General features: G+C 47.1%; 1 protein-coding gene across 7 annotated transcripts in view; it reads right to left on the bottom strand.

The window, feature by feature from the left end:
• HDLBP (high density lipoprotein binding protein) overlaps positions 1–25786 on the bottom strand; it is a 73576-nt gene that overhangs the window by 28204 nt on the left and 19586 nt on the right. For 4 of the 7 annotated variants that reach the window (XM_080798633.1, XM_080798632.1, XM_080798635.1 and 1 more), the window contains exons 2-5: positions 8461–8525; positions 7126–7238; positions 5474–5631; positions 4099–4314 (exon numbers count right to left, since the gene is read on the bottom strand). In XM_080798633.1, the coding sequence (XP_080654759.1) occupies positions 4099–4314; positions 5474–5631; positions 7126–7201 (450 nt within the window). In that variant the 5' untranslated portion in view covers positions 7202–7238; positions 8461–8525. Of the gene's footprint in view, positions 1–4098; positions 4315–5473; positions 5632–7125; positions 7239–8460; positions 8526–12030; positions 12135–12963; positions 13117–23620; positions 23754–25786 lie in introns of those variants that run through there. The other 3 variants (XM_080798636.1, XM_080798631.1, XM_080798637.1) reach the window with 3 other exon arrangements.

Here is a 25786-nt window from a genome sequence, read left to right as displayed (position 1 = left end):
AGACAAAGTAGCTAGACACAACCCAACAGAAGAGGTGGGACATGTGCATGAGAAATCACAAAACACTCAAAGAGATCTAATGCAGTTCTGATAAAAAAGTAGATTATGAAGTCTGTATGGTGGAACGACAAAGAATGGGACAGGAAAAACCTGCAAAAGGACAGTACAGGAGGAGTGGTGACAACTGTACTAAATATAAGACTACTTCCCTTAAAACAGAACACTAGTGCACAGAGAGGCAGACCAACACTTTAGAACCAAAAACCCATGCAAAGAACGGAGCACACTTCGTAAAAACAGCCAATCAAATCACGGGGGCGGGGGGGGGGGGAGAGGCTTAAAACTGTCGTTGGCAACCTAACAGATGTCTGGAGAAGGACGAAAGTGGGTCTGCACCTTGCACTGTTCCAGAGAAATCACAAACTCATCAGGAACTGAAACGGAAGAGCCCCCCTTCCAGGCACCAGAGAAAAGATGAGATTTCTTACAACCTGGAAGTGAAAAAAATTTTCCTAATAAGGACTCAAAAGAACAAAAAGAGTAATGGAATTTGACTGCAATAGAATAAAAAGTCATAAAGCAAACACACCAAGATTAAAAAACAAATCGCGAAGGGAGTAACGTGGTCTGTAAGGTGCAGAGTTTTTAAGGACCCAACTACACCAAGCAAGGTGGAGGCCTCTACCTCTGATGGAAAAGGTAGAGGCCTCCACCACTGTCCGAAGACAGTGCACAAAACAAAACCCAGAGTCCTTAAATATTAAAAAGACACTCAATCTTGTTCATTTGAAAAATCCAAAATAAAAGTATACTCAGCTACCTTCCAGACTGACAAAAGCCCAAGCTTTTGATGGGTGTGGCAAGGTGTTGGGGGAGGCCCTAGAGAGTGCAGACAATGGGCAGCACCTGAGGGACAGGCCCACAGCTACTGCACAATTACTTATGTGTGCTGCTCTCTGACCCAGCCATCTCACTGCTAGGAAATGGATCTTGAGACACAACGGATGAAATAGGAAATCCCACACACGCAAGGTTTTTATTGAGACACGATGTGTAAAAGAAAAGTCGGGAAGGCACCCAAATGCCCATTGACAGGAATGCTTGAATAAATCCACATCTGCTGAGCATCTCGCAGCTGTACAAAGGAAGGAGCAGAGCCACTATATGCTGATACGTAGACACCTCCAGAAAATATGTAGGAAAAAACAAGGTGCGGAACAGGGTTTACTATGGCAAGTCATCTTCTGCTTCTACTCTCCAACCGGAACAAGGGAAGGGTCCATCAAAGATGATGAATGGCCAGCTGGCAGGGGAGGGAAGGGCAGGGTGCAGAGGCTGTCTCTGACTGAACCTTATTACACCGCTCTTTGTACCAACCTAACTATATCTCAAGGTGACAATATGCCTTCCTTCTAGGGACTTTAAAATTCCATCTTTCGGGGGCACCTGGGTGGCTCAGTTGGTTGAGTGACTGCCTTCAACTCAGGTCATGATCCTGGAGTTCCGGGATTGAGGCCTGCATCGGGCTCCCTGTTTGTTTGTTTCTCCCTCTGCCCTTCCCCCTCTCATGCTCACTCTCTCTCAAATAAATAAAATCTTAAAAAATTAAAAACCTTTAAAAAACTCCATCTTTCATCTTCATTAGAACTATCAGTTTGAACTCATGCAATAGGTGAAGAGTTCCACATTAGGTCTGTGGCCACGATCAGCCCGGCACTTTCCATATTAGAGATTAGGAACTGGGGGACATGAATGGTCACCCCAGAAAGCTGCAGGGTGCCAACCCAAATGGGGTCCCACTGTCCAAAAATGATGCAATTTCACCTTAACAACTAATCAATATATCAAAAGTTTATAATGACACAGAGAAGGATTCACGAATCCCTAGCAGAGACGCTGCAGCGCCAATGCAGTCCCAACACTGACTGAGCAGCCGGTGGAGGCAAGCTCGTCACAAGGACAGCAACCAGTGTGGGGCAGGCGGCCAGAAAGCTGCCATCCACACCGCAGTGAATTGTGGAGATGATACAACCGCTAGACAAAAGAACAATCAAGAACTTTATTCATGGATGGATTTGCTGAAGACTCCTGAGTCTAGGGGATCCATCTGGGAATCAACAGCAACTACGCAGGACCCACAAGTTTTCTTGCCAGACAAGTAAGCTGAATGTGAAAGTAACCACCAGGATATAACCACCACTTCACAGGCAACAGTGATGGACAGTGAGACAAAGCAAACACCTGCTTGTCCCCCAAAATCAAAGGCATTAAGAAAAGGAGTGGAGGGCACTGCTGAGGAATGGAAGAGGGCATGAGCCCAACACACACAGCAGGCAGTCCTTGTTTGGATGCCGATTTAAACACGTCAACTCAGAAAGACATCTGGAGATAATGAGGGAAGGCCATACACAAACCATGTTAAATACGGGTAAATGTCCAGAAATTACTATTAATTTTAATAAGTGAGTTAACAGCCCGGTAGATTATTTAAAAACAACAACAACAAAAAAAATAGGGGCGCCTGGGTGGCTTAGTCAGTTAAGTGTCTGTCTTTGGTTGAGGTCATGATCTCAGGGCCCTGGGTCCTGATCCAGTCCCACAACTGGACTCCCTGCTCAGCAGTGAGTCTACTTCTCCCTCTGTGCTCTCTCTCGCTCTCTCAAATAAATAAAAATTTTTTTTAAAAAAGTGGGGGCACACAGAATGATTTTCAAGTGAATAACATATCTGCAATCTGCTTTAAAGTAATGGCAGCAGATGTGTGGGGGTGCGGAGAGGAGTGGAGTGGTTTGGGTCTCTTTCCTGCCTAGTTTTCAATCACAAGATACTCAAATATTCACCAACCAGTAAACAGCAAAAGTCTGAGAGCTTACTGCTATGCACTAGCCACAATATGAAGCAATTGACACACATTTTCAACTGCTTCCACTTAATCATTTCATTCCCTGAAGCTACTGCGGGGGTTAGGGACTGTCCCACGGCCCTGTGTAGTTGAGCGAGAGAGAGCTTGGACAGCACAGGGCAAATACTGGCCTCCCTGCTGAGCCCCTGGCTCCTGACCCACAGTGCCCTACCTTCTAGCCACCCTATTCTAGAGCTGCTCCTCAGTGAGCTCACAGCTCTGGGGAGGACCCCCGCTTCTTTTTTTTTTTTGAAAGTTGTATTTTAAAGTAATCTCTACCCAACAGAGGGCTCGAACTTCCAACCTCAAAATCAAAAGTTGTACTCAGTATACTGACTGAACCAGACAGGCACCCCCTGGACCTTCGTTTCTAAGTAAACCCAACTAAAGCTTTATCTGTTCAATGAAACATTTTTTAAAAGTCACTTATTTTACAGAGTGAGGGAGCGAGAGAGAGCATGCGCATGTATGTGTGCCAGGGGATGGACGCAGGGAGAGAAAATCCCAAGCAGACTCTGTGCCAACCACAGAGCCCAACACGGGGCTTGATCTTACGACCTCAAGATCACGCCCGGAGCTAAAATCAGGAGTCAATGCTCAACTGACTGCGCCACTCATGCACCCATCATAGACATCTGGGTAAGATTCTCTGCGTTTACCTTGATCTTTAAATGATGCTGTGTGGAGAAACGCATCACAGATTTACTTATTACAACAGTCCCCCAATAAATTTTAAGTAGTGCTATCAGACTGCTAAGGACTATGGGAACTGGTTGAAAACAAGTAACATTTGAACTTGTACTCTCCCAAGATAGGACCTGGAAATGCATATTTAAGTAGCAATGGGGTGACTCTTGAGCCTCGCCCTGGGAATGAGTGACTTGTGGTGGTGTCCTCATTCTACCATCCCACAGCCCTGGCTTCTCTGAATGTCTCTGCCTCTGGGACAAGCCTTTATCTTTCACTCTGTTCGCCCAAATAGCAAAAACAGTTGGTGTCCCCCCTTCTGTCACTGATCTGGTGTTTTTTTTCAGCTAAAAATGCCGGGAGGTCCTGAACATTGTTGGACTACCTCTGAACTCTGGACTTGAAGACCCGGGAGGGAAGGGTCTGATGAAACCAAAGCCGTACATGTTGGAGCCAGTGGCACAGAACTGGAGTACACCCACCAGGAGAACAGGGCTGGTGAGACCCACCTGAGTCTGCAGTCTAGCGACAATGTCCTTCCGGGCTTTCATGACGGCGTCCAGCTTCCCAGACACCATGATGGAGAGGCCCTGGTCTTTGGCAAGAGACAGCTCCAGATGGGCACCAGTCCTCTGCATGATCTCCAAGCAGATTTTTGCTTGTTCACCTTCTCCAAACTGGTTCATGTCCTTGTATTTTCTCTCCTCCAAGGGTACATGGAACACCTACTCAGGAAAGGTCAAAAAGGGAAGGTGAAGACATCATCTCTATGTATTCCTGCTCCTCGCCCCTGTTCTAAGGCCAGAGAGACTGGGGTGGAGAGGCAGGCAGAAAGCACCAAAGGACAGGAGGCTGGCGCTCCAGCAAAGAGAACGACTCCCTGACACAGCAAAGAAGCATCAGGTGGCAGTGAGTGCAGCGGAGGGAAGAGACGGGGAGAGGAGAGGCTGGGAGACAGGGAGACAAAGAGAACCACCACGCTCAGAGGTCAGCAAAAGGGTGAGGGCAATGAACAGGGGCAGGCAGGGAGCAGTATGAGCACAGTGGGGTGCAGTCCAAGCAGGAAGAAAGGAAAGGGCCGGGTCCCTCTGCCTCTTCTACAGCAAGAGGAGAAGGCAACGAAGCAGGGTTCAGGCAGAAGGATACAAGCTGACCGATGATCCAGCTTCGCTCCAGCTGTTCTGTGGAGGAGGGAGTGAGCAGAGGCAAGGGTGGAAGCAGGAGGAACCAAGATGACTCCTGTTCTTGGGTCTGAACCCCTATGTAGAACATGGTGCAGTTAACACGATCAGGAAGACTGAGGACACACCAGTCCCATCTTAGACAGCTACCAGAATTGAAAGATCCAGGATGCAATCGGTTAAGAGTCTCAGGTTCAGTGAAGGGGACTTCTCAGCAAGTGGGTGGTAGGTAATCGGCAACCACGACCCAACACGAGTGCACAGAGAAAGAAGTACTTTGCCTGCCAATATCCCATGCTAAGGTAGCAGAGAGATGGGGTAACGAGATCAAAGAAAACCAAGAAAATGGGGTCGTGTACGCCAAAAGAAGATGACTTGCTTTGACATGGTGGGAGAGAAGGCAGAGAAGACGGACAAGTTCTTGTTGGGGCTGGTGACGTGGAAAGCCACTTCCAGCAACTGGGAGCAGAGACGGTTGCAGTGGACCTAAGAAACAATGGGACCTGTTCCTCTTGAGTGCCGGGACCAGACGGTGAGCATGAGCACGGATGGCTTCACCAGCAGTGGGGTCGGATCTACTCCTAAAGCCTCCCCCCTCACAGGTCCCAAAGCACGCTCATTCGTGTGTGTTCAGAACCCATTCCATCAGATGCTACCACTTCCTACATGGAGGAGCAGGTAAAGAAAAGAAAGGAGTTTCTACCTGAGTGATGACAGAAGCTTTGATGGGCCGGATCTTGTTACTCCAGGCGCCAGCAGGCTCCTGGGCATTTTCCAAGCAAGCTGATTTCTCCGGGAGTGGAGGAAAGGCATCTTTGTAGGTTGGGGGGTCACTCTCCTCTTCTGAATTTAACGTAGCAACTGGACCGGCCAACATGGATTAAAAGGAAATACAGTGCTTTCAACATAGACAAAAAAACACTTGGAGAGTTTTAATGTCAAGAAAGAAGAGAAACAACATTAATTGCTTGAGTGACACCCTGTACCCCAATCCCCCCATTCAGTGATGGGAAAGCACCCCAGGAGGTCCCCAGGCCCAGCGTGCCCTCAGGTTCAGCATGTGGCCTGGAGAAGCAGCCTTCCTTATGAGTGGTCAGTTCAGACACTGGGGGCCCCACTCCTCTCTGAACGCGGTGAGCCCCTTGTAAACAGGCCTTACCACAAAGAATTTTAGCCCCAGACCCTGCTGATCCTGTACTTAAAAAATCACAACTATGATAATGCCTGGCACATAATCAGCCCTTCAGTTCGCAGAACAAGATGACGCTGCTGCTCAGTACTGCCCGTGGGGACTGCCTCAGAGGCCGACTCCAGCCGACTGCCCACCAGAGCACACGGTGCTGAAAATCACCCTTGTGGGAGCTGCCATCTCTGACCCCCGCCCCCTGCAAAGAGCAACAAGAGCAGTAAGCGCTTCCATCCCCCACAGTGCCCTGATCATTCACGGTTTTATGTCCCATTAACCACAGCTCTGTGAAAACAGGAGAGGGACTGTTTTGGATCACCCCAAATGCCCCAGCAATGGCAGGGCTCAATAAAACCCACTGTGAATGGATGTGCCACAGAGCAGGGAGATGACCTTTGGAATCAGACAGGCCTGCGTCCATCTCGAGGTTCACCACTTCTGGCTGCGCGGCTGTGCTATCCTGGGACACCAGTAAAGGCCTGGCGCTGACAAGCAGCTGGAGCCTGTCGGAGCCTTGCTTCCCTCATCTAGAAATGCAGACTCTACAGGGCTGGTGAAAGAGTACATCTGGCAGGCACTCTGCACGATGTGGGCCTCCACTGCCTCCACTGCCCTAGAAATGAGCACTTATAACACAGCCAGTGGGATGCACGAAGTGAATTTTTTCTTTTAATTACACTTAACTTAATTACACTTAACAACTGACTGTTGATTCAGTTAATCTACTCTCTCACCTGAAAATTTTAAACAATTCTACACACAGCTGAAAGATTACAGATCAGACTTTAGCATTCAAATCAAGCTATCCTGTTTTTGTAAATATATACCGGATTTTGAAGGATTTTAGTTCAGCACACCTGGGGGCCAGCAATTTTGAAAAACAATCTCATTTTAATGACCGAGGATCAAAATCACTGGCTTTCCAGAAAGGAAGTGGTCCACACTTCAAAACTTTCTGCACCCAGAAGTATCTGTCAGTCTGCCCAATTCCACCCTGCACAGAAGGGCCACGCAGGCAGTGCCAGACGGAGCAGGGAAGAGGTGGGAAGCCAGGCTCCACCCCGCAGCTCCAGTCCCAAAAGGCACTTCTCAAAGGCCCTAAAGGTCTGACAAAGATTTGGAAGCAGCGGCGTCTCCAAGTGGGAAGATGAGGACAAAAGGGTGTTCACCTTTCATCTGTTGCGGAACCAGCCCACTTCGGTGTTCAGCAAAGCTCTCTTGGGTCAAAACTGCAACGGAGCTCATGGTTGATCTCGCGCCTACGCACAATCCGGGTGAGCCACTGAAGCGGGAGGGAGGGCGGCAGAGAGGAGAGAGTCAAGGCACAGCTAAACTGCGAGGCACAGAGTTTTAGCCAAAGGCTTCATCCTGTTTTACCAGCAAACCACACCGTTTTCTTCACTTACAACCTCTGATACAAGAGGATACCCAAACTTTCAGTAAATGAGGAAAGGAAAAATGCAAATGCAGGATGGTCCTTGGATAACTCTCTCCTCAAAGGTTATCCTCTATGTGAGGAGCCAGAGGCCCCAGCTGACAGCTCCAGTCCCATGATCTCTGGGGCTATATATATATATACACACACACACATATATATACAGCCTGCAGATCAACCTCTGGAAGCTTCTCCTAACAGCCATCTCAGTTATTTTGTTAATTTGTTCATCCACGTGCCTCCTGATGCTTATAAAATACACCACAGGACAGTGGCTACAAGAAGCAATCAGCCCGCCTCTGCAACGATAGCGGGCCCGGTCAGCAAGGCCCAGTGCACCGCACCCCCTAGCAATGCCCACAGGCCCCAGGGTGCAAAGAGCAGTCTCTCAGCATCCATTGGTGACACTGTAACAGCAAAGGAGCGGGCAGTGAAGCGCTCGACAGGGGCTGGTTCTTGTCTGGATGTCTTAGCTCTTAGGGGTCAGAGTGGACTCAGAGCAGGTGGGACTCAGCCCAAGGGCACACAGTTCCTCAGTTCATGGAAGGCGCCAAGCAGTCTCTGCCTCCAGACCCCACGCCTGAGGGCCGGGGTACTCAGTAGGATTCGGACTCATGCAGGCAGGTATGTTCACTTCCTCCCTTCAACTCTAGGTGAGCTCCAAGCTACTGTGATGAGGAGAAACCCACTCTTTCATGCCATTATGCGCCAAGTGTCTTTCTCCACCACCATGGCAAAGCATAAGAGAGCTAAGTGATGTAATAAGAGAGAGTTTTTGCATAATTTTCACAGCTCTGTGAAACCTTGTTCCAAGTTCAAGAAAATTAAGCCCTGCATTCCTCAAGAGAGGCAAGATCCAAATTCAGATAATCCTGAACAAACGTAATTCACATTTGAGAGAGAAAAGCCTTAAAACTAGGTGGAAGCCAGATGACGCACCTGAAGGGCGCACGTGGACATGGCTCCTGTCGTTACAGCAAGTCTCTCAGAAGCCACTAGAAACGTAACGAAAGAAGGTACACATGCAGCCCAGGGACAAGAAACCTTCAGAAAGGACAATCACACTTACCAGCAAAACGGTCAGTAGCCAGAGAGTCCGTCCTGAGGCCGCCTCTGTCAGCCTGCCAGTTTTTGCTGTGTGGGACAGGAAGGGAGGGCAAACGAGAAGAAAACCAGAGGGAAGTTACTTATCTGCATTCTATAACCCAGATCCTTTTACCTCCCAACCAGAAGAAGGCAAAACGTTATTTATACTTTGCTTACTAATACTAATATTTAGACAAGTTTCTTGGGGGGAAAAAAGGATGCTCTGCCCCCAGGCTACTAGCTTCAAACAAAACCTATCACAGTAAAATCTAAACCACCCAGAACTTTGAGAGGGCAACTTTTCCCCCTGGACCTGAGGGAGTGATCCCTTAATGTCAAAACTTTTAAATTTGACCATTTTGAAGTAAAATCCTTACACAATTGATGGCTCTCCTGCATGGCTGAGTAATTTCTCCTGCATACCCCTTAATCTCTGACTGCTGTGCCACAAAGACAAAGACTCGGTGAACCTGTGCTACCATGCAGTACAGAATGTGGACCTTGGGGTCCCGAGCTCTTTAGGGTGACTGAGAGCTACTGCCTTTATGAGCTCGCTATGGGTTTGTAGTTACTTTGTTCTCACTGTTCTCCTGTAAAAGTCCTTCGGTCCCTTCTAATCCACTGGGGATTTAGAAACCAGCCATAAAATAGCAGGGTTGGAAGAAGTCTTCAAAGGCTGTCTGGGGAGGACCAAGAACTACTCTGTGAAGCAAGAGGGTGTGGGCCATCTTGCCTTGGGGACTTCGAGAGAGGGAGGCTTCCCAGTAGGTTACCTGCCGCTTTACACAAACCCCACACACACTCAGTAAAGTGCAAGGAGGTGGATTTTACGATGGGGGTAAGTTAGGTGTCCAAAATGGGAGAATCTACAACAGTAATAAGAACTCCGACGACCTAAATGGAGAATAACATTGCCAAATTCTTGCCCATACGGTGATGTGTAATTCAGAAGCTAGAAGACAGTTCGCGGCAATCAGAGATATATCAGCAAACTCTGGATTTAAGAGGGTCTCATTATCCAGCAGCGTTTCAGGACTTTAAAAAAAAAAAAAAAAATCTCTAAATGCAGGGTTTGAGTCACACAGGGAAAGTACAAGCCAGAGAAGTTCCGGCCTCTCTGGGGCCCGAGTCCCACCAGACACTCCTCTGTACCAAGACGGAGAGAGAAAAATAGATATACACTGACCAGGACAACTCTGAGAATCTCCCTCCAACAATGCTAACCCACAAGTTCTAAAGATTAAGACTTTTCTGTGAAATCAAAGCGTCAGAGTAGCATGTCCACAGGTGGATTTCGATAAGGTATAGAGCACTTGGAATCCCTGGGGTTCCAAGTGTCTAGCCTGTGCACACTTAGCCAGGCTAGGCACAAGATGGAGGTGTTCTAGGTCAAAGTGCCAGCAGTGAACCCAGGACCCAGGTGTCCACCCTGCCCTCCTTGCTCAGAACTCGTACTTGGGCTGTACCTGCTCTTCTACCTGCTGACCTTGCATCTCAAAAGCCTCCCACTCCAGGTCACGCTATGTCACTTCCTAAAACCCACAGCCATCTACTCCCTAATGAGAGACAGACAGACAGACAGCATCTCCACATGACCACGTTCACACCCTCTTCTCTGGGTTTCCACTGACCAGCCTCCTTCCGGCCCTTCTGGACAAGGGAAAATCTTCAGTGCCCAGTGATAACCACTAGGTAAGCCTGTAAAATACAGTAACTGTCCATCCCACTTCCCCTCCTCCCAGGAGCAATTTCTACCCTGCACCTAGAGTCACCTAAGATAAGACCAATTCCTAAAAGTCTCTTCTGAGATAGCTCACACACCTTTCAGCAGTCAATCCCAGCCAGCTCTTCTACGAAACTCCTTAGTCCAAGAGGCTCAAGAAAGGGTCACCAACCCCACTAAACCTACTAATGTGTCAGAGGGAGAGCCTATCCCAGAGCCTCTAACGACCCCAAGTGTGCACAGGCCCTTGAGCAGCAGAACAGAGTGGATCTCCAGAAAGTCCAGACTTGTCTGACAAGATATGTGGGGTCTCTAGTCCCTAGATTTCCAGTGGCAGTTTATCACAGCTGGAAATGAATGGATCGCAACAAGTAGCAGAGTTAACATCTGGGGCTCCGATATCATCAAATAAAGTTTCTCATTTTCTTATAAACTTCTCAAAACCCCATCTTTTTAGAATCCACTTTAAACACACACCGGATAATACATAAGTATAAAAGGCCAATGGCAGCCCTCCTAACATGCTCTCAGCATGACTGCCTACCTGCCTCTACTTCCACAAAGCAGCACCTAAGAAAACTGTCCCCCACAGCCTTATGTCCACCTAAACCTGCTCCCCACCAGCCCTTGCTCTGCCTTCACAGATAATACCCAGCAAGATGACTCGCACTCCATCGAGTCCTTGGACGACCTCACCAGTGATCACTGCTATGTTAAGTTCTCAGGGAACCTTACACAGGCTTCATTATCTCCCATCCAAGTACTAACCAGGCCCGACCCTGCTTAGCTTCCGAGATCAGACGAGATCGGGCACGTTCAGGGTGGTATGGCCGTAGACTCCATTATCAAAGAATAGAGGCCAAACATGCTATCACAGTTCCTCACTTAATCTAATAAACCGCTCAAATCGAGCTGGAAAGGGACCTCAGGCACCACTTGACAGCAATCTTTGACTACCACCAGAGAGGACCTGTGCGGCTTTCCAAGGGAGCCCCACTTCACCTCTGCACAGCTGTCAGAATAGTCTGCCTCATGTAGTGCCAAGATCTACAACTTCTTGCTCCACTCTTGCCACAAAGAACAAGTCCACTTTTCTCTACAAGAGTGCTTCAGACATGTGAAGCCCTTTCTCCTCTAGTTCTTCCCAAGATTGCTCAAATCCCTTCCTCATTTTGATTGCTCTCAAGTACTTTCCCTGAAGGAAGCATTGAAATCCACTCACTCAAAGCAAATCTCAAACTACTCTCACTGTGGACTTTAAGTCTTATTTCTCAGAGTGTAAATGTGGGGGGGGGTGCGCAGGGGAACACATCTCAAAATATAACTAAGCAGCAAACAGAACTAGACCCAAAGGAAGGCAGGCAGACAGAAGCACAGACTCTTCTCTTCCATCCTGGAGAACTGTCAGGCACTCCTATCATGTGGGAGAAACGCAAAGTCCCAACAACATCTGTGGACTACATCCGAAGCTTGGTCCTAACACACAGACAACAGGAGAAGTCTTCAAAGGAAAAATTCTCCTTCTCTACTAGAAGTACTTGTTGATTCCCTGGTGCCGTTCTGCCAATTATATTTTCAAAAGGAAAAGTCTTTGCAAAGACGTAAAAGCAGGGAAAGAACTTTAGCTCAGCCACCTAATGACAATCTCCCTGCTTCACAAAACTAGACAGGACTGAAAACCGACGAAATCAAGAACCTCCGGTGGAAACCCAGAACTCCCTTCCTCTTCTTCCAAAATTAAATTTACTTTTATCCCCACACTAAACCTGCAAAGGAATTTTTCTCCCAAAAGTACTTCTCAAGACCCACAAACCAAGCTTGAGAACAAACCCAAATTCCCCGCGGGCTAAAAGTTCCCAAAGCCCCAAGGCGAGCGAGCGAGGCCCCCACGAGGGCCAGGTGAGCGGCTCCGGCGAGTTCCGAAGTCGGCACCCGTCCCGCAGGAGGAACTTTCGCAGATGCCACCTCAGCAGGCCCTCCCACAGGCCACGCGAGCCCGCGGGCGGGGACAGGCTTAAAGGGGCAGTAACGCGCTCGGCCTCCCCGCCTTTCATCCAAATTCGGTATTTTTCCGTAATGTATTTTTCGTGCGCGGACCCTGGGGTGCGTCCAAGTTGCGCGGCAGCCCCCCAGGGCAGCAGGCCCACCCGACCACGTAGACGGGCAGCAGGTGGAGGTGCAGCTGGGCCTGCACGGGCCCTGCCACTGTCCCGGCCCTGGCCCTGCCCTTCGGGACCCGCACTGCACTCCCGGCACCCCCCTCTCCCATCCCGGGCCGGAGGAGGGGCGCGGGGGGTGGGGTGGAGGGAGCAGCTCGGCGGCCGGACGCCCACGTCACCCTCCCGGGCCCCAGGTCCGCCGCCCCTCCCCCGCACCGGGCTAGGGGGCTGGGGGGGGGCCCCGGAGGGAGCGGGACCCCGAGGGGTTGCCTCCGCGGGAGGCGCCGGTGTGTGCGTGCGGGGGGGCACGCGGGCCGGCGCCAGCGACTCGGGAAAGTTTCTCACTCTTCCCAAGCCGGCGCCGCGGCCCATGCGCAGTGCTGACACGTAGCCGCCCCCCGGGTCGGGCCGAGCGGCGGAAGGGGAGGGGGCGCTTGGGACGGGAGGACGCCCGGTTGGCGGCAGGGGGGGAGGCGGCCGCGGCCCCTCCCCCGCCCCGCGCTCCACGTCGGCAGCCCGCGCCCCGCCCGCCCCGCGCCGCAACTTCCCCGTGCGCCCCCTCCGCGCTGGCGCCCGCCCCCGTCCCCCTGCGGCCCGTGCTCACTGCTCGGGGTCGGCCCGTCCGTCCCGCCGTTCCGCCGCCCGAGCGCCGGTCCGCTCGCCGCCCTCCGCGGTGAAGCCGGGCCGCGCTCCGAGACCGGCGCCCGGGCCCCCGCGGCTATATAGGGCGGCGGCTCCAATCCCGCCGAGACACGTCAGGCGGCGGCCGCCCCGCCTCGCCCCGCCCCCGCCGCCGCCGCCGCCGCGCCCACGCCCCGCCCCCGCCGCCCCCCGCAGGGTCCCCACGCGCGGCCCCCGCCCCGCCGTGCCGGGGCGAGCGGTCGGGGTCTGGACCCAACTCCGGAAGGGCTCCGTGGCTTCCAGGGTGGGCGGTGGGGTTGGAGGCTTGAGAAATGTACCCCCCAACCCCCACCACCTCTGGAGCGCGGCGTGGAGACCCGCACCGGCCGGCCCAGTCACCGGCAATACCGCCTGCCTCCCCTCCCGAAACAGAAATGAGACCGCGAAGGACAACGCAAAGGAAATTAACTGCCGCCTCCTCCCGGTGCACAGATGGATGCTGAGGCGGCTCCAACCGAACCCAAGTCTGTGCCCCAGAAGTTCGGAGCAGCTTCCTTCCGGGTGCTCCCGGAGGGTTCTGCTCCTGGTGTAGCTCATCACCTCCACAAGTAGCCCTACTCGCTGACCACTCTCCTCCTGTCCATGGTGCATGCTGTCTGCATGGAGGTAAGAACGGGTATGCCTACTACGTGCCCAGCCCAAGAGCCAGCAGGAGAGAGAATCACCTCCCCCCCAGGGGCTTCCACCCTAGATGGGGAGATGGCTGATCAGGTCTTCGTCCCTTGCATAATAAATGCAGTTTGATTTTTTAAAATCAAGGGCAGGCCCAGCACAGGAATCCGTAGAATTGTACCTCTTGTACAGCTTGTACCTCTGATGGAAGTGTCCCGAGCAGAGTCCTGCATGCATTACGTGAGTGCCCCACACAGGGCAAGAGCACGGAATTGTGGGCAGAAGAGGACGTCTTCAGCAGGAAGCCCAGAGCCAGGTCAGCACAGCTGGCAGCTCTCATACAGGTGTTGCTGAGTTGGGGAGGATGACTGGAGTTTGGAGTGGCAGAAAGCACGACCAGATGTACTTTTTTCAGTGGAACACAAAGTGCTGGGGGGAGGGGGTTGGGCCACTGCAGTTGTTCAGTGTGAAGATGACACCAGCTTTCGGTTGTGGTTGGCAATGGTACATGAACTAGGTGGCCAGATTTGGAAGGTAGCACCAAGAAGTTCCTCACTAACTGAAGGCAGAGCCGGATAGGAGTTAAGAATGGCAGGGAGGGGCACCTGGGTGGCTCTGTCAGTCGGCAGCATAGTGGCTCAGTCATTAAGCCTCTGGCTTCCACTCAGGTCATGATCCCAGGGTCCTAGGATTCCCGCATCGGGCACCCTGCTCAGTGGGAGGCTTGCTTCTCCCTCTCACACTCTCCCTGCTTGTGTTCCTTCTCTTGCTCTGTCAAATAAATAAATAAAATCTTAAAAAAAAAAGACAAGGGAAAAAAAATGTCAGGGAGGTTCTTGGCTGCCTGCACTGAGACCAGGAGACTAAAGGAAGACCAGACTGGAAAGGGAGGAGTGTGATGCAAAAAGCTGCCTTGGCGATGTGATGTGAGATGCCCACTGGATGGCCAAGTGCAGATGTCAAGTAGGAAACTGCATGTGCAAGCTGAAGGTCAGGGGAGAAGCCCAGCCCAACCAGCAGGAGCCCCTCATGACATCACTAAGGAAGAGAAACTATGTGAGGCAGTCAAAAATCCACCCTGTAGAGCCAAAGACATCATTGTCAAAGCACTGCCCCAAGTCCCTAGGGTGGGACCTGGACAGGTGGCATATCCTTACACTTGGAAGAACCTCTTGAAGCACCAAGCTCTTCAGCATCCCTTACTATGGTTATTAGTGTTTGCAGGTAGTCCTTCCATGGAGACTAACCAACCAGCAACTCAGACAAGTGTGTTTTTTCGTTTTGTTTTTAAAGTCAGTACTGTGTGTATATGTGGGGGGGGGGGGGGGCGGGGGGGAGGGTTGAGAGGGAGGAAGAGGGGAGGGATTCCCAAACAGTTGGCAGGTCAACTGTCAAGAAACTTCCAGTGAAGCTTGGCAATCACCACAGTCAGAAGCTCACACAGTAGCTGCTGCACAGAAGCTCTTAAGAGATGTAAAAAGACACTGTAAAATAAGATGTTGAATTTGTGGTACAGACCATCCCAGGATGCTTCTTTGCTGATCATTATGACCAGCTTTTCTTCCAAGCAAGCTTCAGTGCATTGAAACTAATAGTTTGTAGAGGCAGATTTTGAGAGCGCTGGGTCCAGCAATAGTCACACCGGATAATGTGTGAGGAAAACCCCTATGGGTACCTCAAAAAGGGAACATCAGTCTGTGATGTTTGGGTTTTCAGCTCTCAAGGGGGATATACATGGGAGAAGATGTGGGCTTGCTCAAGTTAAAATTTAGAACAGATCCCCAGCCCCTCAGAGCCATGGCCCTCAAAAGAAGTCTCAACAGAAGGTAGGCCATTTAGGGGGGGAAAAAGAAGAAAACAAACCCACCAGCATAGAGACTTTCCAATCTGCTCTACCAGGTGATGGGAGCTCCTCTTGAGCATCAGCAACCATGGACTAACACTCAATAAAGATTTAGGGCTCAAGTCCTTACAACTCCATTTTTCTAAGACCCCACCAGACGAAATCCAGGAATTAGCAACACAGAAAGCAACCCCACACAGCAGAAAATAAACCTCATACCAGGCTACAAATCATATCCACAAATCTATCCACAATGTAGAGAGGCTGTAAGTCCAAAATTCAGAAACAAAGAAGACTGAAGTTGGATTAGACTCAAGAACTTCAGATGACAGAACTATCAGATTGAGACTGTAAAAAAAATCCTAAAGTGATTAGAGATGTAAGACAGAAAGGTGGCCTTTAAAAACTGTCAAGACATAGAATAAATGCAAAGGGTTAAGAGCTACTGATAAGAGCGGAGCCTGGGTGGCTCAGTCAGTTAGTTATGCATCTGGCTTTTGGTTTTGGCTCAGGTCATGATCTCAGCTTTTGCTTGAGATTCTCTCTCCTCTCCCTCTGTTCTCCAACACCCTCGCATATGCTTGCTGTCTCTCAAATTAATAAAGTCTTTTAAAAAAAAATAAACAAAACTATAGATAAGAGAATGAGAAAGTCCAACATATGTCTAATAGAAGTTCCAAAAGAAGCCATCACAAGGAACAGAGAAGCAGTACTGGAAAAATAGCAGGGAAAATTCTAGGATGTAATGATACCTCCTTCCCCTTATGCAAGAAATAGAGCAGGTAGCTGGCAACATCGTTTAAAATAATCCACCCTGAAACATGCCAAAGACAAGAGTAGAACCTAAAAGCAACTAGAGAAGAGGCAGCTTACCTACGGAGGAACACCAGGAGACAGCACAACGCCTGCCAGAGGCCAACAAACCAACACCTGTAAACTATGCTGAAGCAAGTACCTGTCGATTCAGAACCCTTTCTGTCATTTAAAGACATTTAGACTACGAGCAAGCTATTACTACAGACGGATGGCTGCTGGAATAATCACTGAAGGACAGGCTCCAGCAAGGAGGAAGCGAGAGCCAGAGAGTCCTGCCAGGAAGAATACTGACAAAGAAACCAGTAACCCATATAAAGTGAAACAAGTGCTGATCACATACTAAACAATAAAATCGGGAGGAAATTAAAATACAAAATGTAATTAAAATAGTAAGCAGCAACCAAATATAAGATGAAAGGAAGAAACTGAAGTTGGAATATTTCAGATCATTATTTGAGAAAAGCTTAGAAATATTAATTTTAGACCTTGTTGAATTAATGATACAAACTTAAAGATAATCTAGTGAAAGCACAATTTTTAACTTTCAAATTAAAAAAACTAAACTCCCATTCAAACAGAAGTTCCTGGCAATATTCTAGATCTTGGATGAGATCTAGCTTAGTGGATCTACTAATGGTATAGTAGGTTCAGAGGTATTCACTACATTATACATGATTACTTACCAGTTACATTACTTTGTATTAGTAATTATTAACTGAAAGAAATGAAAAAAGAAAACAGAATAGGAAGCAGGAGAAGTAAAAAACGAGCAAGGCAAATGAAGCACAAAATATGGAAGAAATGAATCCAGATGTGGTAATAATCTACTGTAAATACAAAACCCAGCTAAAAGCTAATTCAGCCACCTAAACCATGTGGACAGAGGCTGAAAGTCAAGGGATGGAAAAATAGTCCAGGTAAGTCCTAACTGATGAAAGCTGAGCTAGCCATATTAATTTCATATAAAGTAGACTGTAGAGTAAGAACTAAGAAGGTCAAGATTAAAAAACCCAAGTCAGTTCCAAGTATAATTATGTACATATCTAATAATATAGCTACAAAATATATAAAATAAGAACAGGAAGGTCACTAGAAGTTGACATATCTAGGATTACAGACAAAGGCAAACTCAGCTCTTCTGGTAACACAGATTATGAAGATTAAAACTGTACAGAAAATTAAAACAATGTAGTTAATAAATCTACTTCATTGGATTTATGTAATCCTTCACCCAATTATTAGAAATGACCTATTCCTTTCAATCCTAATAGAATTTTTATAGAATCTGGCCAGCATCTAGCACAAAACAAAAACAATTAACAGCATAACATTCTCTAAATACAAAACAATCAATTAGGAGTCAACTTAAAATTTTAAGAAGCCTGGAAATTTAAAAAGTTGCTTCTAAATAACTCATGGGTCAAAGAAGAAATCTGAAAATATTTAGAACTAAACAATAAGCAGTTCCTTATCCAAACAAGCCAGAGTGTTGTTTGGACGCAAGTTTATAGCCTTAAGCCGTAATATTAGTGAAGAGGGAAAAGTAAAAATTTAATCATCCTCTCCTGAAATTAGAAGAACGGAATAAATCTAAAGAAAGTTTAAATTAATACAGACAAGAAATTAATGAAATAAGAGACATACAAGAGAGAATAAAACTTTCAAAGGAGTCTTTAGAAAGATCAGTTAGATCTCTGGGCAGATAGTGACCAGTGGGAAAAAAAAATAAGAACAGGTACGAAGAGGCAATACTAAGAATTCAAGGGGGTCAAAACTACGGACACAGCAGAGACTCTGAAAAATCATACAAGAATTCTACTAAGACAAGCATTATCAAAAACCTTGAGGGTACCTGGGTGGCTCAAGTGTCTGCCTTTGGATCAGGTCATGACCCCAGCATTCTGGGATGGATGAGGACTCCTTGCTCTCCCTCTACCCTTCCCTGCCTGCTTGTGCACACTCTCTCTTTCAAATAAATAAAATTAAAAAAAAAAAAACACAAAACTTGAACACTCACATACACACGTGCACACGCGCGTGCGCGCGCACACACACACACACACCCCTTGAAAACAGAGGAAATAGGCAACTTCAGAGTTAGAAATGGAGTTTATATAACCAATCCTCCTAAATTTTCAAAGAAACAAATATAAAGATCTCAGCAGAGAGGCCCACCTGCTTTTATAAGGAAGCCCTAAGAAATTACCTTCCCAATTCACTTAAAAGCTAGGAGGACTTTAATATTTCCTAGACAAGGATAACAGGAGAAAAGAATGTTATTACTTCATAATCTAGCAAATTGTTCTAGAAAGTCAAAACAATATATAACTATAATGTCCATTTTATTCCAATCATGCAAGGTGGTGTAATACTGGAAAGATTAAGTAGGGGTGGGCACCTGGGTGGTTCAGTTGGTTGAGCGTCCAACTCTCGATCTCAGCTCAGGTCTTGATCTCAGGGTTGTGAGTTCAAGCCCCACTTTGGAGCCTACTTAAAAAAGACAAGACAAGACAAAGTAATTTACCACATGATTACACCAGGGCAAGAATGATTTTTATCACCTCATAATATTCAAATGAAGAATCTGATATAATTTGCCCATTCCTCATAAAAAGGAAAAATACACAGACAGCTCCCTAGCTAAATGTTAGGCGCCTACCAGAAGCTCTCATGAGAAGCATTCACTTTAGGATCGCAAAGACCAAAAGGGTTGCAACTGGGCACTTTCCCTATTCTAACCTAGGCTTGAGATCCTAGCCAGGGCAGGAAGGCAAAAAGAAACTGAGAAACTGGAAACAACTGTCCAAGTACAAGAGCCAAGAGGAGCTATGGATACACTATTAGAGCTCAAAGTTTCCTGGAAACAGGATGAGTACACAGAATCAAACATGTTCCAAAACACCAGCAACATCAGAATATCAGAAGTCAATCTAATAAGAAAATAATAGGATTTACAGAGAAGGTTCTAAAAACCTTTGTCAAAATCCAGAAAAGACCTAAAAATAAATGGAGAAATGCCACATTCACCTATCTAGGAAGACTTAATCATAAAGACTGTATTTCTCCCCTAATCAGACTAGAAATTCATGCAAATGGAGCTTAGCCCTCAAAAGGGGGTGTGCAGGTGTGTGTACACATGGAATTTTGCAACATTTTATGCAATTTTAATTTAGGTAATATTACTATCTACCTTTTTTTTTAAAAGATTTTATTTATTTCTTTGACAGACAGAGATCACAAGTAGGCAGAGAGAGAGGAGGAAGCAGGCTCCCCACTGAGCAGAGAGACCACGATCCGAGCCGAAGGTAGAGGCTTCAACCCACTGAGCCACCCAGGTGCCCCACTATCTACCATTTTTATAATACTGTATTGTGTAACAATATTTCTGTAAATAATTTTTAGAATATTTACATATGCAATTATATTTATTCAACAAATCTTATACAAAAGATCAAAGGCCAAGAACCGCCAATTACAGCTGAGGAAAATAAGGTAGGGAGAACTTGCCCTCCCCAATACCAAGCTTTCACAGCTATAGTAATTCAGACAGTGTGATGCAGGACAGAGAACAGTGGAGCAGATGGGAGGCACGACACAGACATCCTAACAGACAACTGTCACTTCTATCAGAGATGAACTTGTGGACAAATTACAATTGATGCCTCCGTGAAAACTGGCTATCTAGATGAGGAAAAAGTGTAGGTCCTTACTTTATACCACTCATAGGGCCTACTAAGGCTGAAGATGCAAACACCATGAGACAGCAATCCCACTTTTTTTTTTTTTTTGGAAGATTTTATTTATTTGACAGAGAGACAGCGAGAAAGGGAGCAGAAGCAGGGGGAGTGGGAGAAGGAGAAGCAGGCTTCCCGCCGAGCAGGGAGCCTGATGTGGGGCTCTATCCCAGAGCCCTGGGATTATGACCTGAGTTGAAGTCAGACACTTAATGACTGAGCCACCCAGGTGCCCCTGGAAGATTTTATTTTTAAGTAAACTCTACACCCAATACAGAGCTCAAACTTACAATCCTGAGATCAAGAGTTGCACACTCCACCGACTGAGCCAGCCAGGCGCCCCAACAATCTCACTTTAAATGTCTGTTTTTGCAAAAAAGCTTTCCCGTGTGAGTAAAGGGAAACCTAGACAAGGATGCTGTCCTCACAGCACCCTGGTAGCGACAGCCAACAATACCCTGTCAATGACTAAACACGGATAAAGGTGTGTAATTTGGGCTACTTACCCTCTTTGCTTTAGCTAATTACCTGACGGGACTCCGTGGAGTGGAGCCGCGCTGAGGGGGGTCAGGAAGAACAATGGACCAGAGAACACCTCCGAGGCCATGGGGGCTGTCAGGTCTGATCCTTGCTCAGAGGCCCTGCGATCCTGTAAGAGGCCGGCGCTGAGGGATGGGAATGTTTTGCATGGTCTGCTGTCCCACACTGAGTGTGGTGGTCGGGTCTGGGCAAAGAAGAGTATGCTTTCATCCCATCCTGAGAGGATTCAACTTATTCCTCCCTGGCTATAAACTATAGTGGCAGGTTAACTGGGAGGACTTTCTAATACCCCACATCAAAACTAGGTTCCTTTCTTTGCTCAGAAAGGCTATTTATTGCTGTAGGACATCCAACTTGGCAGCCTTGTTCCCTAAAGTACAGCTGTCCCATTCCAGTCAGGCGGGAAGCGAACGGCCTCGGGCTGCCTTCTCCATACCGCTCAGATTTCTCTGTAGGAGTGATAGGAAGGGGACCAGAGTGTTCTTCAGGGACCCCGCTACTAGATTTCCATGTCTTTTTCTTCCACCTAAGTGGCAGCTAAGTCATTACAGGCATCCACAGTGAGGACAGACTGTGTGCAGAAAACCACACCTGTGGTCAAGACAAGTTCAGAGTCTTGCTTGGATCCTATTTGGGTCACCTTGGCAAGTCATTTAAGCTCTCAATTTCTACAAGTTTCCCATTTGTAAACCCTTGGGGCCTTTGTAAATTGTTACAAAGATTAAGGAAGATAAAACTGCCTTACTGTAGCCAGCCATCTCACTGTATGAGAATATTAACATTTAATTCCACTGAACAAATACATTTAATGTAGCACTCCACTAATTTCATGAATATTGAAATAATCATTGTATCTTTATACAGATGAGGACAGAATAGCATTTATTTAGAGCCTAATTCAAGAGCATGTGTCAGATAAACACTGTAACTCTTTTTATTTTTTTTAGAAAGATTTATTGTTTATTTTAGAGAACGAGAGTATGCAAGAGAGCACCCACGAGCCGAGCCAGGGAGCAGAGGGAGAGAGAGAACTCCAAGCTGACTCCCTGCTGAGTGCAGAGCCTGTTATAGGGCTTGATCTCATGACCCCGAGATCACAACCAGAACAAAAACCAAGAGCAGGATGTTCAACCGACTGAGCCACCCAGGCACCCCCACACCTTGTAACTCTTTAAAAAGCAAATGGCACAATGAGTTAATGGATTTCCATAGAAATGAAAGGAAAACTGCCTCTTAGCCATGCTGGCCAATAAATACTGTGACATGTGGCGACTGATACTCGAGACATGGCTAGTCCCAACTGGTGCATGCTTTGGGTCTGATATTGAAGACTTCATAGGGAAAAAAACACAATGAAAAACACCTTGCTGATGACTCTGTACTGAACACATGAAGAAACAATGCTCTGGATTGGGATAAACAAAATATGTTATTGAACTTAATGTCACTTGTTTCTTTTTACACTTTTAAGGTACACAGTAATTTTAAAATTCTACAGAAAACTCTTATTTGAACAATGGTGCCAAAGAGTTGGCTTTCCAATCCAAAGCAGAAATGGAATCTGACAAAAAGGTTTTTCTTAATAAACTTCGTATCAGTCTTTTTAAAAAGTCCCAAATCAACTTACTACAAATTTCTTGTTTAAAATAAATAAATATAGATTAGGGGAAGGAACAAAATGGGTACTGTGTCTGTCATGAGGGTCTCCTCTGCCACAAATGCCCAGGAGTGTGTGGCATGGGGAGCTGTCTCAAAGGCTTGCAGGAAAGAAGTGACCAAGTTTCCTTCTGAGGACTCCAAAACCCAAAAACCCAAAAAAAGGTCAAAAGATACAAACATCTTTCACAAAAGGCTAGGAAATATTTGAGTTGTACAAAAGAAAATGCATATTTCAAGTGGGAGGAGATCCTACATTATGCTTCTGTTTGGCAAAAATGAAGTTGGATGAGCATCAGAAAAGGTACAGGAAAACTGGTGTGGCTGGCAGAATAACTGATGTGATCTCTTTGGAAAGCCATCTCATTATATATTGTAACTTAAAATACAAATATTCTTGGAGTCTGTAATTCCTACTTCTTGGAACCTCTCCCACATGTGCTCACATAGGTGCTGAGAAACAAACACACTGTGGCTTTTTGGCAGGAGCGAAAGACTGGACGTCTGTGTTGTCTGTAGCAGGGGGCTGGGTAAGCAAACAATGCTGGGACACTAAGTCTCATAACAGACCTGCCAACTGAGCAGGTATCCACCCACCCGCAAACCAAGAAAGGGTGCCACCTTCCACTCGTGCATTGCCTCCCGCAGGCCTCAAACTCCAGCTCCCACCTGTGATGGTCCACACTTGCTCCCAAACCTGTTTATGCCAGTCCTGCTTGTTAATGTAACCACATGGTTTAAGAATGCAAAATAAGGAAAGAAAACTGAAATGTCTCTACAAATATTAAACTTATCAAATTGAGATTCTCAGTAAGGGCAGGCTGCTCTAAAAAAATTACGTCATTTAGGTGAAAAATTCTTAAAAACCTCAAGGAATCTGACATTCTAATTGCTCTGTGTCTTAAGTTCTTGATCCACTTAGAAGAAATTGATGCTGAATGCCCTAGATAACACAGTAGGAGTCTGATTTATGTAAGAAGAGATTACGTAGAATCCAGTCAGCAGACCCTCAGATACAAGGTCTCAGCCCTGGACCCATGACTCGGAAGTGAATGAGCGTCCGTCCCTCAACCATACAGCCAGTCCCCATGTCACCTCATGAGTGCGGGGCAGCTGTGTTACATCAATATGCAGCTAGCTGTGTTCGAGAGACACGTTCGTATGTGCATAGACTACCTATGATCTGCTCCTTGTAGGCTATCCAAGACACCAAGAATAGAAGAGGGAGCACCGAGCCAGGCACCAGGGAACACCAGCATTCGGAGGAGGGACTGTACTGACAGACTGGAAAAAGTAGCAACTATATTAAGTTAGGAGGTGACCACAGGTAAAAACAGCATATATTTCTTATAACAGCATATATTTCTTATACCACTTACCAAAAAAGGTGTGTTTTAACAGGTTTAGAAATTACAGGTAGACATAGGTTTAAGTGCTCCTGAGGGTCAGCTGCAGGAGGGGGACAGCTCTGTATTATATGATGCTCCTTACTTTTTCTGTGGATACTTCTGTCTGGAGAGGGAAACAAAGAGGGAAACAAATGCTACTACAAATGCTACAAATGCTACAGTAGCATTTGCTACTACAAATCAGCAAAGGCAGGGTCACAAGAATTATTTTCTTCGCTGGTTTATTAGACCATGGTATCAGCAAGAGGTCTGCAGTTAAGACTTGTTCATTTCCCTGTGAAGGACTGCTGATTACAGAGAATAGGAGGCCTTACACAAACTCTTCAAAGCCCCTGGGAATTGGAAGCTACCTAAGGCTGTCTTTACATATCTGGAGAGTGGTACAGGAGGGGTGAGTTCTCCCTAGCTCCCAGCACTCAGAGCTAGGAGAAGTGAGGGACAGGGAGAGACTTTGGAGACACGTCTCACCTCAGCCTAAAAAAAAATGCTTTTGAGAGTGAGCAAGCCGCATGGGACCTGCACGCAACAAACTGGGCCCAGCTGCTCTCACCAGGCACAACCGCACATGGCAACCACTTGCTCAGACCACTCCCCATGGTCTCCTCCACATCTAAAATCATTTGTTCTGTTACAGGAGCCAGCCACTGCTTCCAGGTGGAAATGGATCCTGTGATCCTTGGGTCACCTGTGTCTCTGAATGCCATGGTAACAGGTTTCAGAGCAGCAACAGACTGGGGGCCAGAGCAAGTCCCATCTCAGGGGAAGGTGGTGTGGGAAGGACAGCAAGGGCAGGACAGGGATGAATCACCTGTAGGGGACGGATCTGGGCGTAACCCCCTCAGTCCTACAATCAAAGAAATACTTTTGATCTTCTGACTATAAATCCCATGAAGATTATAAGAAACAAAATAATTCTAAGGGCAACAACTTATTGAAAAATGTATTTTCTTCCTACAATGTACACAGGAAAAGTCAGGTTTATAAGCTAGACTTTTAGCTTGTACTTATAAAACATTATGCTAAAGATACAAAGTTAGCTCAAGTCATGAGTAGAAATACCTAGAAATATCTAGGACTGGTTCTAGATATGGAATGGAAATGGAAATGTAATGCTTCTCTATAAAGAAACAAACATCAGAAAAACCAAGTCTTTGGATTCTCTCCTGTCCAGGGTATTAAGCCCTGGTAGACACTCAAAGTGTGACACTGGACATGTCACCTCTCTTCACTTGGCCTGTTTTCTCATTTGTCATAAGAGGAGGAAGAGATGACTCCATCATCTCTTCCAGCACTGTCTTTCTGAGTCTGCTCTAGGGAGTGAACCTTACTTTTAGATTTATGTAATTGCTGGTGTAGCTGCTCCCCTCAAAGAACTAATTCAACATAAAGGTGCACTAATATAAGTCCCATGTACAGACTAAAGCAGATGTATTTCACTCTATATCCTGGACTCAGAACAGGCCACCATGTGGCCAGAGCATCTGGGGAGCAGCAACTTAGCCATTTCACCTGTCACGAGACAAAGGTGGGCAGGGCAACAACAAACGGTTGCCCCACTATTAGAAAATCAGCACCAACCAAAGAGGGATATAGGGGAGCCAGTGGTAAGAAGCAGAGGGCAGCAGAGTCCAGATCAGCATGGCAGCCCCAGACTCAGGAGTACCCACTAAGCTACTCCAAGCAGGTATCAGGCAGCTACTTGGCATGGATTCTACCTATCATGTGAAGGAAGGACTGATTACACAGAAGGGTAGGAGCAGAAACAGTAAGAAATAAAAAGATAACAAAGTCTGGAAACAACCACAAGTTCATTAAGGAGGAGGGAGACTAAACAAATCATGCTATATCCATCATGAAGTAACATGCAGGATAAAAGAGATTTCCACCCACTAGTACTTGTGGTCTCCAGGGTATATGGTTAATAACAAAGGCAACAGAGGACAGCAGGTGTAGAGTATGGCACCTTCCCCTAAAAATCAGAAATACAGTGTGTCTACACACACACTCGCGCACGCGCGTGCACACACATACACACACACACACACACTAGAAGGGCGGGGGAAGGGATGGAAACCACATCCATCTGAATACACCACCATTCACAGGTTTTCTAGTACCATATAAATTAGAGAAGTT

This window comes from Martes martes (genome assembly GCF_963455335.1).
Source record: "Martes martes genome assembly, chromosome: 3".
NCBI classification, from domain to species: Eukaryota; Metazoa; Chordata; class Mammalia; order Carnivora; family Mustelidae; genus Martes; species Martes martes.
Note: the sequence above shows the minus strand (reverse complement) of the source record. Positions and strands in the feature narration are given on the sequence as shown.